Source organism: Taurulus bubalis (genome assembly GCF_910589615.1).
Source record: "Taurulus bubalis genome assembly, chromosome: 14".
Classification (NCBI taxonomy): domain Eukaryota; kingdom Metazoa; phylum Chordata; class Actinopteri; order Perciformes; family Cottidae; genus Taurulus; species Taurulus bubalis.
This window is the reverse complement of record NC_136602.1, coordinates 19,459,834-19,477,338: the sequence shown is the minus strand read 5'-3', so window position 1 is coordinate 19,477,338 and position 17,505 is coordinate 19,459,834. Positions and strand designations below refer to the sequence as shown.

The 17,505-nt window shown below is 42.9% G+C and overlaps 1 protein-coding gene across 1 annotated transcript in view; it reads left to right on the top strand.

The window, feature by feature from the left end:
- Positions 1–6,215: 6,215 nt before the first annotated feature.
- ate1 (arginyltransferase 1) overlaps positions 6,216–17,505 on the top strand; it is a gene marked incomplete at its 5' end in the record, with an annotated part of 53,654 nt that continues 42,364 nt past the window's right edge. The window contains 6 exons of the mRNA XM_079229481.1: positions 6,216–6,315; positions 9,411–9,474; positions 9,602–9,664; positions 9,851–9,954; positions 10,181–10,417; positions 15,511–15,725. Coding sequence (XP_079085607.1) covers positions 6,216–6,315; positions 9,411–9,474; positions 9,602–9,664; positions 9,851–9,954; positions 10,181–10,417; positions 15,511–15,725 — 783 coding nt within the window. The remainder of the gene's footprint in view (positions 6,316–9,410; positions 9,475–9,601; positions 9,665–9,850; positions 9,955–10,180; positions 10,418–15,510; positions 15,726–17,505) is intronic.

Genomic DNA, 17,505 nt, shown 5'->3' with positions numbered 1-17,505 from the left:
CAGAAACAAATAATACTGCTTCCATCTGTTCACAAAGATGGACATTTTGACTATATATACTGTATGTATATATATATACACACACACGTATATATATACACACACACACACATAGAGAGAGAAATATATTCCAATGCCAATAATTATTAGTATCGTTATTGATATTGTCAGCAGTATTACTATTTGTATTTGTCTCAAACAACAATGTAGCGTTCATAACTAGCAAGCTTAAATCTTAAATTGCACATGAAGAGTGCTTCATTTAAAAAGGCACAGACCATGCAGGTGCCTTTCACGTGCAGCTTTTTTTTCTGGTCAATTAAGCGACATGTTGACTTCTTGTGAGCTCTCGGCAAAGACATTTATTCTGCACCAAACAATTGTAAGGACTTCAGTGTTTGTGTGAACAAAACGATCAATGGTTTGCAATAAACGGCGCGAACGTATTTAATTGACACTGAGGACGTGCGTCATGACGCACAGTAAAACATGGCGATATTAATCCAACATGACCACGGTAATCTCTTTCGTTTATAACTCATAATTCTCCCTGTTCATGAGGTGCATATCACAGTGCGTGAAGGAGATGCTGGAGGACGCACGCGCACATGCAGTCCCATAATGACTTAACAGATCGCTCTTGTCCCCTCAAAACAAAGTATTGCAACAACGAGCAAAGTGCATTTCAATGTTCAATGTTAAATGTTAAATAAATCATGTATTTAATATGCTAAAGTAAAAGGAGCAGATGTGTGTGCAATAAGTCACGTTTCAACAGTCAAAACAAACCAACTCCGGATCACCTGCAGGTCAGGTGACCGCTGGATTCGATCAAACGCCCCGCGTTGCATATGGTTTCCATGGTGCACAATCTACAGAATTCGATAAAAATGGCTCAGGCGCCATTTTGTTTTTGACATTTCAATGTTAAATTTCGACGTTTTGATGCCTTAATCCCAAAATAACAAGGGTTTCGAACCTCTATACTAATCGTTAACACACTCCACACATCTTCCGCAGTTTTTAAGCCATTCTGTTGCTCAAATATCATTTTACAGGCCTGACAACATTCTGTGACCTTTTAACATTGAAAGTCAAAAAGTTTCACTGATTTCTAAACTGAGAACACTTTTTAAAAGATTTTTTTATTTAATTGTTTTCGTTGATAATAAAAAAAAAAGCTAAACTAAACACAAAAGTTGTCTTACCTCCACAGCTCTGGTCCAACTCACAGCCCAGTCCCTTCAGCAGGCCACTGAAGTCCTCTTTCAGGGTCTCTGGTCCTCTTTCACGGTCTCTATCGCTCAGGTGTAGTAGTTCTGTTCGCCAACAAGTTTATTTCCAGCAAATTATCTCAAGCAGTTCAAAACTCAAAGAGTTAACTTTACACGGTTTGGGTTCACAGGAGGTTTTCAGTCCATGTCCAAGTCCAAAGTGCAAAGGGAAGAATCAGAACCGCCGCGGCCCTTAAATAGCCTCGGTCCGGTTTCCATGGCATTTACTGACGTGCTTGCGTGCGTGTGTGCGTGCGTACGTAACTGCGTGCTTCCGTGCGTGCCATTAAACAAATACAGAAAGAGAGATATTAATTGTTTTGATCATATTTGTCAAATTTACTGTATATATTTATTTGATTCATATAGAGTTATGTTTAGTTCATTTGTCAGTGATCTGTTGTACAGCTATGAGTTGTAAACCTTACACAACCCGATATGTGAACACGTCGGTATTGGAGATTGGAAACGGAATTGAGAGAGAGAGATTTTTTTTTATTTTTCAAAAATACATTTATTTCACCATTTATATAGGACAACACAATCCAACATTTTCATCTCAACAGCCCTGAAAGATAAATAAAATAAATAGCAAGACTAAAAAAATCCTCCTAGACAAAACCCAGGAAGAACCATATCATCATCATCATCAGCAGCAGCAGCATCATCATCAGCATCATCATCATCATCAGCCCCCCCAGAGAGCAGAGAGCTGGCTGAAAGCCGTCACCTTGTCCATCACCCCTCAGTCCGTGTCTCCACCTCTAGACCTGATGGGTCAGAGGAGAGGACAGTCCAGAAGTCACACACAGAAAGACACACAATGAATCCGCCCATCTACTTCCTCCTTGCCCGTTTCTCAATTTTTTCAGTCTTAATCGCTTCTTCCTTCCTCAAGTCAGTCACAAGTTTTTTGAGGCGTTGGCTCTTCTTCAGCCCCACTAGCTTCTTTAAACTGTTCGCAGACCTAATAAACTTGGCCGTATCACCGAAGTAGTCGCTCACTCTCACCGCTTTCCCAAAAGTCTTATCTAAAAACCTGTCAACCGCACCAGCGGAACCGGCCCGCTTCCTGCGCCTGCACTTGACCCGCCTGTGCCCCACCTCTCCGCACTGGAAGCAGCGCAGCTGGTCTGAGCTGGCGTACAGCACGTAGGCGGCCTCTCCGTGCCTCACCCTGAAGGACACGTCCAGGCTCTGAGTGCAACAAGATGAATCCCCCCCGTGGAGTCCAGACCTGGTGATGGTGGTGATGATGATGGCTCTGATGCAGACTGGGCGGAGATGGGAGGTGGAGGGTGCGTAACAGCAACATGAATGAACTGAAGTAGAGACGGTCATATCTAAAGAGACAGCAGCAAGATGATTGGCTAACAACGTAATTGTTTCGTGGTGCTTATTGGTCAGAGGAGACCAGCTGATCTGCAGCTGGTGTCGTGACTGACGGCCCGAACAATGGCAGCTAGAAAACAAGGAGTGCGCATGCGTGAGGCGTGACGGCTGATGTATACACATAAATGACGGGCTTGCAAGAGTTTGGTCTTCGACTAAACTTAGTCTAAAGCTTCATTTGTGTTGACTTTTATTTCTTTTTCTGAAACACTGATATTGTCTTGACTCAAGAAAATGGCGCTGGACCAGAACAGGACCGGTTCAGTGGTTTATTGGAGGTTTATATACGATTAGTATGCCAGAACAATATTTAGTCCCAATATTGTAGCAGTTTATTGTTCTGAAAACCACCAACATTTTATGTAGATAGATTTTTATGTAGATAGATTTTCTATCAAAGACAAAGTATCTGCAAAGTGAAGTTGCATGTTGCAGTTGCCCTGTTTGTCTCCAACGTGACTAAGACAGCAACATGATTGAGATTATTGAGTTCAAACACTTTCATAACGACCACTCTTCCATTTTTATTTCAGCCCAGATTAACAGACAGACTACAGCTAACTGAACATGATTTAATGTTTGTTACTCTAACATAATTTTTTAATAAGACAAATAATAAATGACCAATGACCTTGGTGATGAGCCTTTTTAGTAGCTTATATGTCAAACTATTGTCTATGAATACAGTTATATTATATAGTATACAGTTATTGTTATGAATAATATCTCTGTTCACTCTGAGTATTTAATTTGAGGGGAAATTGGATTGTTATTGCACGTTTATTTTGAGTATTTATTGCACTTTTTACTGAACTATATTTACTTGACAGATAAATAGTAACTTTGCAGATTAAGAGACATTTCCCCTCTCAACTTCTTTAAACTGTTAGGGGAAGATAAAATGATTACTGTGTAATCCAATATTTACGGCAGGATGTTTTTCTTCTTCTTTTTCTATTGTGCAGGGCCGACTTCTTCTGGATACCGGGGGGGAAAGAAGACACAACTGAAGAGCAGAAATAGGATATTGTTGTCAAATGTTTTCTCATTTTGTCTCATTTTACAAATCAAATCATCTCCCCTGTGTAATGTGGAAGTGTGTTCCCTCGGGGAACAGTGTTTCCCTCCTGGTATAAATAGTGTTTGTTTACTTGATTATGTTATTGTGCTGAGCCCTAAACCAGGACTGCGCATGTGCGCAGTGCTGCACGCTGCCTGTACATGTGAGAGAATAAAGGGAGTGTAAAATTGAAGCTTCTCTCAGTGCTCATGTTTTTCAAGTACCCGTATGTACTCGGCATTACGGGAAGAAGTCAGTTCTACGCTCTTACCGTAATGCCTGTATATGGGGACCTAAAGAAAACCTTACGGGCTGCTTGACTGTTTTTTGAAGTGGAGGCTGGACTGCAGTACATTCTCGGGTAATCTTTACAAAGGCTACTGTTGTAGTAGTTTACTCTTCATCAAAGTCTGGTAACACCTGCTCTGTGTCCTCGGAGGGACGATGAAGAAACTCAAAATTTCAATTTCACTGTTGGTGTTTGGTGAGAGCTTTTAAAGGTTAATGGTTGCTCTGTTGACCCTTCATCAATAGTTCAAGTAACTGTACATTTACTCTACATGTCGAGGTACTTTTACTCTGATGTCTCTGATGGCCTTAGTACAGTTAAGCTGCATGTTATGCTACGCCTTTTGGAATAAAACATTCGGAAAATCACAATGTTCATTTTAATTCATGCCTACCGTAATAGATTCACACATTAATTGATGACAATGGAAAATAATAATAATAATGTGGCTCTTCAGAAACATTGCTTGTTAAGTATTTGCAAGTCTTTCTCTAATTCTTGGTGCCTATTTACACAATGAATTTGATGCATCACAACAACAGAGGGAATGTTAACTGACTCTAAAAAAATCATCACAATGCTCACTCCTACACAACGCTTTGATTGTCTCTGGTGAGACAATGTATTGTCATAAAACAAGTAACCTTTCTATTTTTGAACCGAACGACACGTTTGTTTTGACTAAAACACCTTCCCAATATATCAAAGCTTGGTTTTGTGTTGGAGATCAATGTGTGGACTCCCTTTTTGTTGCCAGCCGTGAGCCAGGCGATAACAGATGAGGTGTTGGAACAGAGGCCTCTATAACCGCTCCCTGTCCTATTGCCTCTATCCCTGAGGACACACCAGGGTCAAGTAGAGCAGTGGGTGATCAGGAGGAGGAGGAGGAGGAGGAGAAATAAGACCAGGCAGGGCCAAGCCAGAGAAAGAGAAACCCCTCAACACTGGGAGATCAGTCATAAAGGCAAACACATTCAAAAGGGGCAGGCAGAGAATCCGCAGTCGAGAACAGGCAGATAAGGGATAGTCCCTTTAACAAAAAAAAAGTAAAAACATTCAGGTAAAAAAAGAAAAAAAAGAAAGACACAATTAATTAATTAATGCCAAAGAATTGAAGCTTGAGAACTCAATAACTTACAAAAAAAACCGTTGGAGCTAGCATAGATTAGGCTTAAAGCCTAGTTTATGGTTCTCCGTCAGGTCGACGGCGTACGCAGACCCCTACGCCGTAGCCTGACGCGCACCTCCAAAAAATCCTAAAGCCTAGTTTATGGTTCTCCGTGACGCCGTCGACGTGACGCCGTCGACGTGACGCCGTCGACGTGACGCCGTCGACGTGACGCCGTCGACGTGACGCCGTCGACGTGACGCCGTCGACGTGACGCCGTCGACGTGACGCCGTCGTTGAGCATTCGAAGTTCTGCGTCGAGGGACCGCGTTGCTCTGCAATTAACCGTCATGCCGCCAGGGGGTGTGCCTTTGTGGCTGTGTGGTTTCAGGGGTTATTCAGGGGTTCACAACGCTTACGGTCCGCGTCAACGCGACGCGTAGTTAGGATTTTTTGGAGGTGCGCGTCAGGCTACGGCGTAGGGGTCTGCGTCTGCGTCGACGGCGTAGCTACGGCGTAGGTACGCCGTCGACCTGACGGAGAACCATAAACTAGGCTTTACTACGCGTCGCGTTGACGCGGACCGCAAGCGCTGTGATTGGTCCGCTCAGAACGTAATTTCCGGCAGTTGCTTTTTCCCAGCCTCGACCGGTTTAGTGGTCGTACAGAGCACCTCCGCAAACGTCTTCTCTGTCGCCTGCGCTTCAACATTTGCAATATAAGCATTTGCTCTTCAATATTGATGAGCTCCAACTTTAATGCAGCCGCTCCAACTTGGTCGCCATTGTTTACTGTGACCGGAATTCGGCTATAACCCCTGAAACCACACAGCCACACAGGCACACACCCCTGGCGACATGGCGGTAATTGCAGGCAACGCGTTCCCTCGACGCAGAACTTCGAATGCTCAACGACGGCGTCACGTGACGGAGAACCATAAACTAGGCTTTACTCATTAAATGGTGTTAAAGTTCCCATTTCCCCTCAATGCAGCACTGATGACGTATGTGGGTATGGGCGGGGCTTGATGGCCACAGCGCCAGTGTTGCCTGCTGCTGGCAAATTTAGCTGTCATCTGAGCCGATGTTAACGATGGCAGGAAACAAGTCTTATACTATAGTTGAATATTTCGGTGGGGATAGCGGTTACCGGTGTGGTTACTGTAAAAATGATGAAGGCAACTTTTCTCACGGTAAGGCTCTTAACAGGTGACGTTGGCGAAGAGAAACAGCTCACTGGTAGTTGTTATTGCTGAACTGGTTTGTGCTAACCCCCCCCCCCCCCATCTACTCGCTGGTTTTGAGAGAGAGAAAGAAAGAGTTAAAGAGTTCAACTGCAATCCTAATGTCAGTCAATTTAAGGAAGTAATGTTATATCTGCTGTAGTTAACCTACACTGCGAGGCCAGTACATTACATTGAACTGAGCGCACACATATGTGAGCGTTCACCTGACTGTACTTGGTCAGTGTCATTTCAGAATTAACTCAGTTTTGAGCTTTTAGCATTTCACAGCCCAACTCTTTCATGGGGGGGACTAGACTGCCGTTGAGTAAAAGTAGTTAAGATAATGAAGTGAGGTCGGGCTGGTGTTTATAGTCCTATTCAGTCGGACAACAACGTTTACTCAAAAGTCTAACGCTGTAACATTAGCAGCTTAGCTCAGCAGCTTGCTAACATCTAAACCAGCATCAAGCTAGCTGACCAGTAGAGCTGGGGACCAAGGGGGTCTCTCACTAAGTTAGCTCTCTCGCTCTCATTCTCTCTGTCTGACCCCGGAACAGGAGGCATTCATGTGACTTGCGGAAATGCTATCTTGCATTTAATTAATGTACAGTTTTTTGTTTTGTTGGTGTGGAGAGCTCAGAGTTGATGTTCTGTGAGAGCACAGGGGTTCAACTTAAGGTTACACGGATAGTAAACATGAGACCGAGATATGCATGAGATATGTTTGTGTATGTCATCTCAACAGGCTGGGCTGCTTTGTTACTGTGTCTGTATCATCTGAGATAAAAGCACAGTGGCACAAACAAGTACTCATTCTTTTATTTTTGAAGGTTAAGTGCTGGAGTGTTTTTTTATTCTATGTTCAGTTTCAGGAGATGGAAAAACATCATCCAGCTGCAGTAGATGTCTTATGTGCATATGTTGTGCCACCACTTTTCACTTGGTGTTGTATTTCAACTGCCCAATCACAAAGTGACAGACAACAAACGTGTGTTTTTTTACGCATCTGTTTGTCAGTCAAATAAATTGGAGACTTTCACAGGCACAAATTGTTTTGCATTTAAAAGAAGGGTGCTAAAAGAAGCCGTGCTGTATGTTGTGTTGTTGAGATGCTTTCATTGGAAGGCAACAAAGGTCAATGCAACTCTGCATTGTTAGAAGTTCTGAGTTGGATACGAAACTGTAAAAACTGTAAAATCTATGTAAGAAGATAGGAAGGGATTTTCTGTGTGAGCCTGAATGGTGCCATTCAGTAGGTGAACAGGGGCGAGTCAGGTTGACTATAATTAGGGTTCAGGCAGTTCTTAATGCAGTCAATGAGCGATTGGGCTCAGAGCCAGCAGACGAGACTTGTTGTCTAATCTAAGATAAGAGTGGTAATCTGGATATGTTGCATCAAGTGGGAATAGCAGGATGTCGGGAGGAAGGGAGACTTACTGTACTTCCTGTGTGTTTCTTGGAAGTGGTCAGTAACGCTGTTAAAAGACTATAAGTTCCTTATGATGACGGAAATGAGCCCATTAATTCAAGTCACTAAGGTCCAGTTAATTATTTTCAGGCTGCAGCAAAAACGAAAAAAGGTTGCTCTTGGGAAGACCTGCAACATTAGACCAACAGAAAGATTATCAGTCACATAATCAGTGTTTCTGTTGTACTGTCAACTTTTCCAAGCAGGTGCTCGTTGCGATAATGTTTTCCTCTGCGCGATTGGTGCAGTGTTGTGGCGTCCAAAGCAAATGTGATGCCGCACTAAAGAGAACACCATCTGCGCTCCTCTGTGTTACTGTGTCTGTCATGCCTCAGGGGAGGCTGGAAAATGGATCAGGTGTGAACAATGGAAAGGCACTCATGTGCCGTGATGATAGCAGCTGTTGCAAACACACGGCAGGATTCATTTGTACTCTGGAACCTTTCTTAAAGTCTGACTTCCTGCCTGACTAGTTATCAGACCTTTTTCTTGGACAGGTTTTTGGACCTTTGTGTCATCTGTTTGGCCTGCCCTGTCCTTCTCTCCCTATTTACTAACTCTTAAACGTTTTTAAAATGATGATCACTTGATTGTATAAGGTTTTACATGTAGCATACATACTTTATACTTTGTTTGGAGCATACTCAATGCTTCCTAAAACAGAAGACAAAACAAAAGGTAATTTATACTCAAATTCATATGACAACTTGACTGCTCTGTAAATTGCTGAAGTCATGAGAACACAGATCACTGAGTAGCTTCAGCACTGACAATGATTTGGAAAAACACACTGTCTGGAAGATTCTGACACACTCTGATTATCAGATATGTTATTTATTATGGCGAGTGTGTCTGATCTCTAACATAAATAAAAAACAGGTGCAATTTATAATAAAAATAAAAATCTTGCTGCTGTATCTGCAGGCCTTAGAACCAGCTCCAGTCATTGACGGCTTCATTGTTGCCGTGTCACTCTGTATCGTCTCTGGCTGAACACCGTCCTCCTGGGACATTATGCTCAGTTGCTGTGTGTGTGTGTGTGTGTGTGTGTGTGTGTGTGTGTGTGTGTGTGTGTGTGTGTGTGTGTGTGTGTGTGTGTGTGTGTGTGTGTGTGTGTGAGAACTGTTAAACAGCGAAATCCCTTGCCGTTTTTAATGTAAACTGATAGTGGTCTTGTCACAAAGTTTTTGGTGTGTGTGCAAACTGTGTATATGGTTGCGGAGGAGAAGGTCATGCGTTAAAATGGGAAACTAAGACCTCAGTTCTGGGAAGCAGGATCCAAGCTGCTGTGGACATAAATAATACATTTTTTAATGTTACCACTGGGGACTGTGGGAATATTTGGGGGGGGTCACTGTGATTTAAGCTGCAACACAAATGTGGACCCCCACCAGACTGTAAGCAGCTTATTGATAAACCAGTCCCTACTTGCATCATTGCCTCCTATTTCAAGCAAAGAAAAAGTATTTATATTTTATCCATTAATGAGATTCATTTCATTCAGCTGAGCAAATTCAAGACCCTTTTCTGCCTGTTTTGAAATGTATACTGTAAAATCAATAAAATGTTTTAAAGTTCCTTTTGTTTTTTGCAGGGATGTGGTCTCACACCATGACTGTGCAAGACTACCAAGACCTCGTAGATAGAGGGTGGAGAAGGTGAGTAGTTGTCTCTGCCTTCATAAAATCCTGCTCGCTTCTATCGTGGACCTTTTTGAATTATGGATATTTCAAATAATCACTAAATCTGTATTTAGTGAAGGCAATCCGTTCTTTCCTTTTTCAGAAGTGGGAAATACGTCTATAAGCCCAAATTGGACAAGACATGCTGTCCACAGTATACCATCAGGTAATTTCGCCTATCAGACTTGTTTCCATTATGATAATAACTTCATACCGGACAAGACAAGAATAACATGGAACACATGAGCGTGACCCATAATAGTTTGATAGATATATTTAATCACCTCTTGGATGTTTGTATAACAACATACATATATATGTTCTTAATAAACCTTTTATGCTCTTTGTCAAGATGTCATGCACTGAAATTCCAGCCTTCCAAGTCCCACAAGAAAGTCCTGAAAAAGATTAGCAAATTCATTTCCAAAGGGGAATTACCAAAAGAACAGGATGATGGTGAGAGTGTATTTATTTCTGTCCACTTTGCATCTGTATTGTCTGATACATTTCTCTGTATTGGTTTCCAGAACATGCATGAAAAAGACTTCAGTCAGCAGCCAACACGTTTGGACTGCATGTGCCTCAGAGTGCATGGTCGGAACTCGGCAAAAGCTCCAAACAGTTTTGGCACTGTGGCGAAGTAGTACACATTTTCTGGTGTAAGCCGTTTTGTGCCTTACAGGGGAGCCAATGGACTCGGTGTGTGACGAAGCAGGTCCACGGGAACTGAGTAATGTCTGCCACTCTGAAGTGAAGTGTGCCGCAATCGCAGACATTCAGAAGGAGCTACCCGAGTGTCCCGCTATCACGGAGGTTCAGAAGGAGGTAGCAGGCGGCGCTCCTGCCGACTCAGAGATATCAAGGAAGGATCCAGAGTCTGTCGCGGATGAGAGAACAACAGCCGCAGCTCCTAAACCAGGTAAAAAAATATCTGGTTCACTTTTTAAATAGCTGGTAATACTCATCAACTATCAGGGTTGTTTTTGTTGTGACCAGAAATAGGAATAACACACTAGTTACTTAATAGTAACAAAGTTACAGCTACTACTATGATTTCCCTTCATCAGGATAGCTCTTCAGGGGTTTTTGCTTATTCACCACACTTTTCTTTCATAAAGGACATGCATCTTGATGTCATTGATTGCAAAAATAAGAATCAGCAACTATTTTGATAATCACATAAAGTCATTTTGCAAATATTTTCTGGTTTCAGTTTCAGAAATGTCTGAATTTCAAGCTTTTGGCACTCAAATCTGATAGTAAGTGGAAATATTTGGCGTTTGGACTGTTGTCAAATAAAACAAGCACATTTAACAAATGTCAACATACATTTTTCACCATTTTCTTAACAGTTCAAAACAGTTGATTAGAATGATAATCGGCAGATTTATAAATCATGGTTATCTTTGCAGTAGCACCATATGAATCAATGAACCTGGATAACTAATGAATATATACTTTTTTAATCCCCAAGGGGAATTTTTTTTGTCGTCATCAGTAGCGCCTTACAATTGAAGATACAAACACACAAGATAAAAGATCAAATATATAAAGAAGCAACAGGGATGAAAGATATATACAAATTAAAATAAAGTCATGTATATACATATATATATTTACACACGGCCCATTTTGACAAACTGTGGTCTGCCTGTGAGGTAGTCAGTGATCCAGGAGACGTTGGACGAGTCTACCCCCACCACCCGCAGCTTCTCACCCAGTAGCAGTGGTTGGATGGTGTTAAATGCACTGGAGAAGTCAAAGAAAGTGACTCTCACAGAGACACCTGTTCCATCCAGGTGCGACTGAGCTCGTTAAAGCAGGTAGATGATGGCGTTGTCCACACCCACATGAGGCTGGTAAGCTAATTGTAGAGGGTCCAGCGACGATTTCACCTGCTGTCGGAGGTGGGCCAAGACCAGCCTCTTCAGCACCTTCATCACATGGGAGGTGAGGGCTACCGGTCGGTAGTCGTTGAGGACGGATGGAATCGATTGATTGACATTCCAGCAGCCACATTTAACACAGAATGATGATTGGTTATCTGCTTTTACTGCGGCCCTGCTGCAGATACCAGAAAGTTGTTTGCTGCTATTTCCTGTTGTTTTGTTTATTTGCAGTAGGGGCAACTTTAAAGAGGTGACGGTAGCTTAAATGACAATTTACCACAGTCATAAGCAAAACTGCCACTGCGGTATTCGACTGTAGCTGTAGCACCATCTTTCGCCAGAGTGTGTCACTGTTCACCTTGTAATGTACTCCACTATGTTTCTTCTGTGTTTTGAGGAGTGTCTGGTTTTGGCTTATCTGTCACGTTCTCCTCCTTACTTTCCAGTACAGGATATCCTCATAGCCAGCGCACAGTAATGAATAAATATACCACTCTCAGTGAGGAGATAATAAACTCCTATTAGACACAGGAAGCAGAACTTCTAACAACTGCTCATATGTAATGACTCAACAACGTTTTCCCCTCTCAAACATCTAATGAGAACTTGCTCATTAATCAAAAGGCAGGAAAAGCTCAGTGTTGGCACAGGTCGATCCAGATGCAGACATAAACACGCAGAGAAAACTTTCAGCGGTGCCAGTGTCCTTCTGTTCTCACACCTGTGTCAGCGCCACAGTCCTCTTCCTCAGACTTGCAGAAATAACATACCTTTTCAGAAGGCCAGCGAAGAGGAAGCAGGTAGGATTTACTATGTTGGATCAGTGGTCCTCCACCCCCCCCTTATTCACCTCCAACAGAAAACACCTGGACATATCTTTCCTCTAGTTTTATGACCGGACAGCTTTACAGCTTTGGGCAGGTTCCAGTTCTAGCTTGAGAAAACATGGCTCTCCATTTCCATAAAGTTTGCACAAAGCCAGAGGTAAACAGACGCAGACGTACATATGGAATGCAAAGCGGTCCCAGGATCTGCTTTTTTATGGATAGTAGTGAGACTCGCATATATACATTTGTACTCTTGAAATTAAGTATTTGATCAATGTGTTGCAGTGAAGCCCAGGGAGCGAGTTGGTACTGAAACGTAAGCTGAAATAATTTTCTCTCAAAGGGCCTTATTTTGCTATGATAATTGATGATCAAAATACTATCATTTAAAATGATTTTTTTACAAAGGGATTTCTGGGGTAAGGCTTTATTCAAGAGAGAGAGACGACGAGCCGGGGAACCATTGAAGCAGAACACACAGCGAACATAGCGATGTGACAACCTGTTCGCCAAATACCGTGCTAAGGGTGCCTTGGGCCTCGGTATCAGGCGACAAGGGGCGTAAGGATCTGGGAACGGGCTGCACACCCTGTGTGCTGCTATTGGCTGAGGGTTACACGCCCACATGGAGCCCCAAAGGCTCTTCACTGACGCCCAGAAGCGTCCACAATGCAGAAAGAGTAGTAAACAAGAATACAAGAGAAAATTCAGGCAAAGGGCAGTCTGTGTAGATTCTGACACTTCTAGTAGGTCATACATGATGATTGAGGGGGATTCTTTTTTTCACGAGTATTTGAGCATATGAGTATTTACTATAGTACAGATAGTGCAGTTTCCTAGTCTACTTTCTACAATAGGAACCTGCATAGCTGCACGTTAATATTTTAGTAGCTGCTCTCGGATAACGGCATCCTCCTCCCACAGTGAATTCATGTAATGCCACCATGTGTTAACATGCAAGAAAGCTGTGTGTGTGTGTGTGCGCGAGAGAGTGTCACAGCTCTGATGAAGCGCTCACTGCTGGAGTGGGAGTACGCATCCTCCACAGGAACTGATCTGTCAGACTTTATCTTCAACACGGCTGCATACACTGTCCTCAGGAGTACCTGTCCCTGTTTGTGCGAGACGGAGAGAAAGAGTGTGTGTGTGTGTGGTGAGAGTGTAATAGGAGAGAGGAGAGGCACGTGGACAGCACGATCGTGGATCTGATGTTGTGATGAATGTTTGTGGTTGAGACGTTGTGTGTTTGTGTGTGTGTGTGTGTGACGAACGTAGTCCGGACTCTCTGCGCGACCAGTCTGTCTTGACTTTGTTGTGTCTGTTTCGAGAGAGGGAAAACCCTCCAACCACACCATAACTCCCACGGTTGTATGTTTATATTGCAGGGCTTGCTCAGAAATACTTACCGCCTTTAGTGCCTCTAGTCATTACCATTAAAGGCCAATACAGCAAACTGGGATGTTGAGATGATACCAGAACCGGTTCATCTTCCATTATGTGAAACACATTCTTCACATGAACACAGCAGTTAGGGATACAAATCTTCACAGCGGGATTAAATATAATTTAGTTACGTTATACTAGAATATTTAGCTGTTGCTGTAGTCCTTAAGTCTTTAGTTCACCCTGTGAATTCAAAATCAGGATTTGAAGATAAATCATGAAATAAGCCAGAATCTGCATACACTTGCTATTCACAAGACAGAAACGAATGCTGTTCGTCACAAATAATTGTGATATAACTCTTGTTTTACAGGAGAAAACAGTAGTGTGAGTCAGCTGAAGCTGAACGCTGCCAGTGATGCGTGGCCAGTGCCAGAGTTTCCCCTCGGTCTTTGTCAGGACCAGGCGTCCCTCTCTTCCTCGTTACGACGACACAAGGGGAAAGTTAGTAAGCGAGCTGATGGCGGCGGCTGGCAATAAGACAAGCAGGAAATAGCTCTCGTTTCCTTATTGCTCCAAACAGGATGTGGGCGTGTAAACTGTTGACATGGGATGCCCGGAGAGCTGCAGGGCTTGGCAAGAGCCCAGAAGCTGGGAGGGGGGGAGGAAGAGGATGATGAGGAGTGGGACAAAGAGAGGGAAATGGGGAGATTCAGTTGCTTCAGAGAACGTTCATTTTGCTCTTGTTGAGAGAGAAAAACAGAGAAAGTGTGTGTCCTGCTAGTAACAACCTTTATATGTAGTGAGCAGAGCTTCTCCTTCATGTGCCCACAGCAGCTCCCTTAGATCTGGGATTTTTGCCATTTTAGCTTTTAGAGAAAGAAAAAAAACACCCTTAGATTCGTTCGTACCCCTGTTTCTGCTTCTTCTGTTCCTTTTTTATAAATGCACACTAGCTAGCTAGCGCAGATCATATTGTTGTATAGCCTCCTAAGCAATGACTGCAGTCTATTGAGGCAGGGAAACAAGAAAGTTATTTCTAAAGACCGTTTCTGTTGAAACAGTCTTGTTAAGCGGGTGGTACACTAAAGTAAACATGGCAGCCAATTTTGAGACCCCTCATTACCAGCCGCTTGAAGTGACCACCTCTCTCACTTCTTCTGTGTTTAGTCTTAGTCCTAAAGCTTAGTTCAGACTCGCCGTAGTGGCGCCAGGTTTGCCTGTGCATCGTGCGCGACGGCTCCGCAGAGTGGCACTTGCTCGTGCACTTACTCGGTCACAGCCGATGTTTGTAACTATGCTCGTGTGGTGCGTGCAATCGGAGCTCCTTAGACACGACTGTCACACATATTCACTGATAACATTCCTGAGGATTTCAAAAAGACGGCCAATTGGTTTTCAAATGGTTCTGAAACCGGAGGTCTTAAAAATAGTTTGCCGGCCAAATCAAATTGTTTACAGGATATTCAGCCAGAATGCTGTTTATTTATGATGCATTTAATACTTACTTGTCTTAACAGGGCTTGTATAAAGGCAGTTATGTAGGCCATTAATATGAGAAATAAGTTTACAGTTAATTACAATTCCTCCTCTGCATTGTGAAGGTTGCTTTATGGCTTTCAGACCTGTAACACTCGTTGTCTTCTTGCTTCTTTGCAGTACATTTTGAATGTACGCCCTCTTGACATTTCAGAGAATAATTGAACAAACACCGCATTGAGCATGAACAAATTAGTGTGTGCTCGGAGGATGAACAAAGCTTCAGCCATATTCTCACCGGCAATGCTTTGAAAATGTCTTTTGCGTGAAAATAGTTAAAATGTTTGTAGCACCCCACCTAACAATTACTTTTTTTTTTTTTTTAACAATATTTGAACATTCTCCCCCTCTCCTCTCTTTTGTCTGGGATGCAGGGATGGGTGCTGATCCTGGCCGGCCGCCATGTCGGAAAGCCAAAGACTTGAGAAAGGAGCGGCGTCTTCAGAAAGAGCAGATTAGACAACACGCTGATGGGGACTCTTCCATTGTCTCTCCCACTCCGCCCACTGCGGCACAGACCAAGCAACCCAAACCCCTGGAAGATTTCATCAATGAGTCATTGCCTGACAACTCTTCTCATTGCCTTGAGGTGAGCAGAAATATAGAGTAGGTACTTTCTTTTCTCCTGTTTTTATGTGACTTGGAATAAACATTAGCCTTTTGGGATAACTCCAGCTATCATTAGGAAATTGTGTCTTTTGTTGAGCTCTCTGTCTCCATAATGTTTGGATTCACTTAGCCTGAAAATATGGTTTCATCGAGCCCTCTTCCCCAGCTCCAGTGACTTCACCATGTGTTTATGTGTGCAGAGAGGATAGCTGGCCAGAGCAGAGTGGAAAAACCACCTCTTCCCAGTTTAAAATTCAACCAAATGACAGGCACACCACACAAACTGGGTCGCGTTACCCTGCTGATGACATTAAGACCACAGCTCCCAGCTCAGCGATAGGAGAGGACCTGAAAATGAACTTTTGGCAGGGGGCAGAACGATGCAGAAAGAATCCTGGCGAAAGGCCTCAAGCTGAGGTTTGAGCAACGTCATTCTTGGTCTTGACCAAGATTTGAGCCAGATGCAGTGAGGAACCAGGCAGTGTCTGTCTCTTGTCTTTGTACCCCCTGAGACAGGACCTGCAGGACCTCCTCCCAGTCAGCTTGTTTGTTTGCCTGCCATTATGGATCCATTTTACTAAGTGGGCATGAACACAAGGTCATCGTCCCGTGCAAATGAAGGTTAATTATATGTCTTACGAGTGAAAATTTGGAGAGACTCTATTTGACCCGTTCAGCTGTTTATTACATGAGGCGAGGCTGCATCAGATTTATGGCCGAAGGACAATTTGGATGATAAGCAGTTGAGTGAATCTGCTGCAGAGTGTTGGGCTTCTGTACGGTAGACCGAGCTGGAGGCTTTACGAGGTTTTCACATTTGTCTACACGAGAGCATTTAAATGTAGTGGCAGCTCAATTTCATCAAACACATCTGTTAAAGATATCATACATAGGACATTTTTAAAGGAAATGTTGAGGAGAAATTTGGCTCACCTTTGCTTATTGCTCAGTCGTCCTATCTCTCTTCCCATTAGTCTGGCATCTGTGAACTTGGAGGAGCATTATTACTATTGAAGTAATAGCAAACAGATAAGTCACAGCAACAAGAAAGACAAATTTAGATGCACTGTATTTGCAGCCTGGTAGTTACCTCAGTCCTGGCCTTAAAGGGGAGCGCCACTTACATTTATAATCCCAAATATGTTATTTCCATGGCCTTGGGAAGTTCAATCAATATTTGTGAACATGAGCTACTCTTCTCACAAAGCCAGAAACCAGATAAATTAGTCTCAAATAAAAAAAATATACAGAGTCGAGCTGCTCTGTAAACAATCAATGAGAAACCGATTTTGTAGTTCCAAAAGATTTTGTTTTCTTTTTATACCCAAATGAGCTTTATTCTACTTTATTCTATTAGTGGTGGTAGTGTTGTGAGTTCTGAAATGTACCCCAAACTCAGAACATTCCCCTGGTTGCTCTGTTTCATCTATAATATATTTACCAATTCATTGTCTATAAAGCAGTTCCACATTTAATACGTAATAATGACATCACCAATATGAGTTTTAGTTCTCTAATTTCGGGATTTAGGAGAGTGTTGATCATGTTTAGTCATGTTTTTGGACTGTCTTGGACCAGAGGAATAGCGTGTATGAATTTTAAACTGGCCGTAGTTCCCCTTTAAACACAGCTGTGGTTCCAGTGGCCACCACCAGGGGTCAGTGTGACTACGTGATTTAGAGCCTCTTCTGCACCTCAGGAAATTGTGGAACTGTTGACCCACCATTCCTCTCAAGAGTACTTTCTACGTTCTCCACACT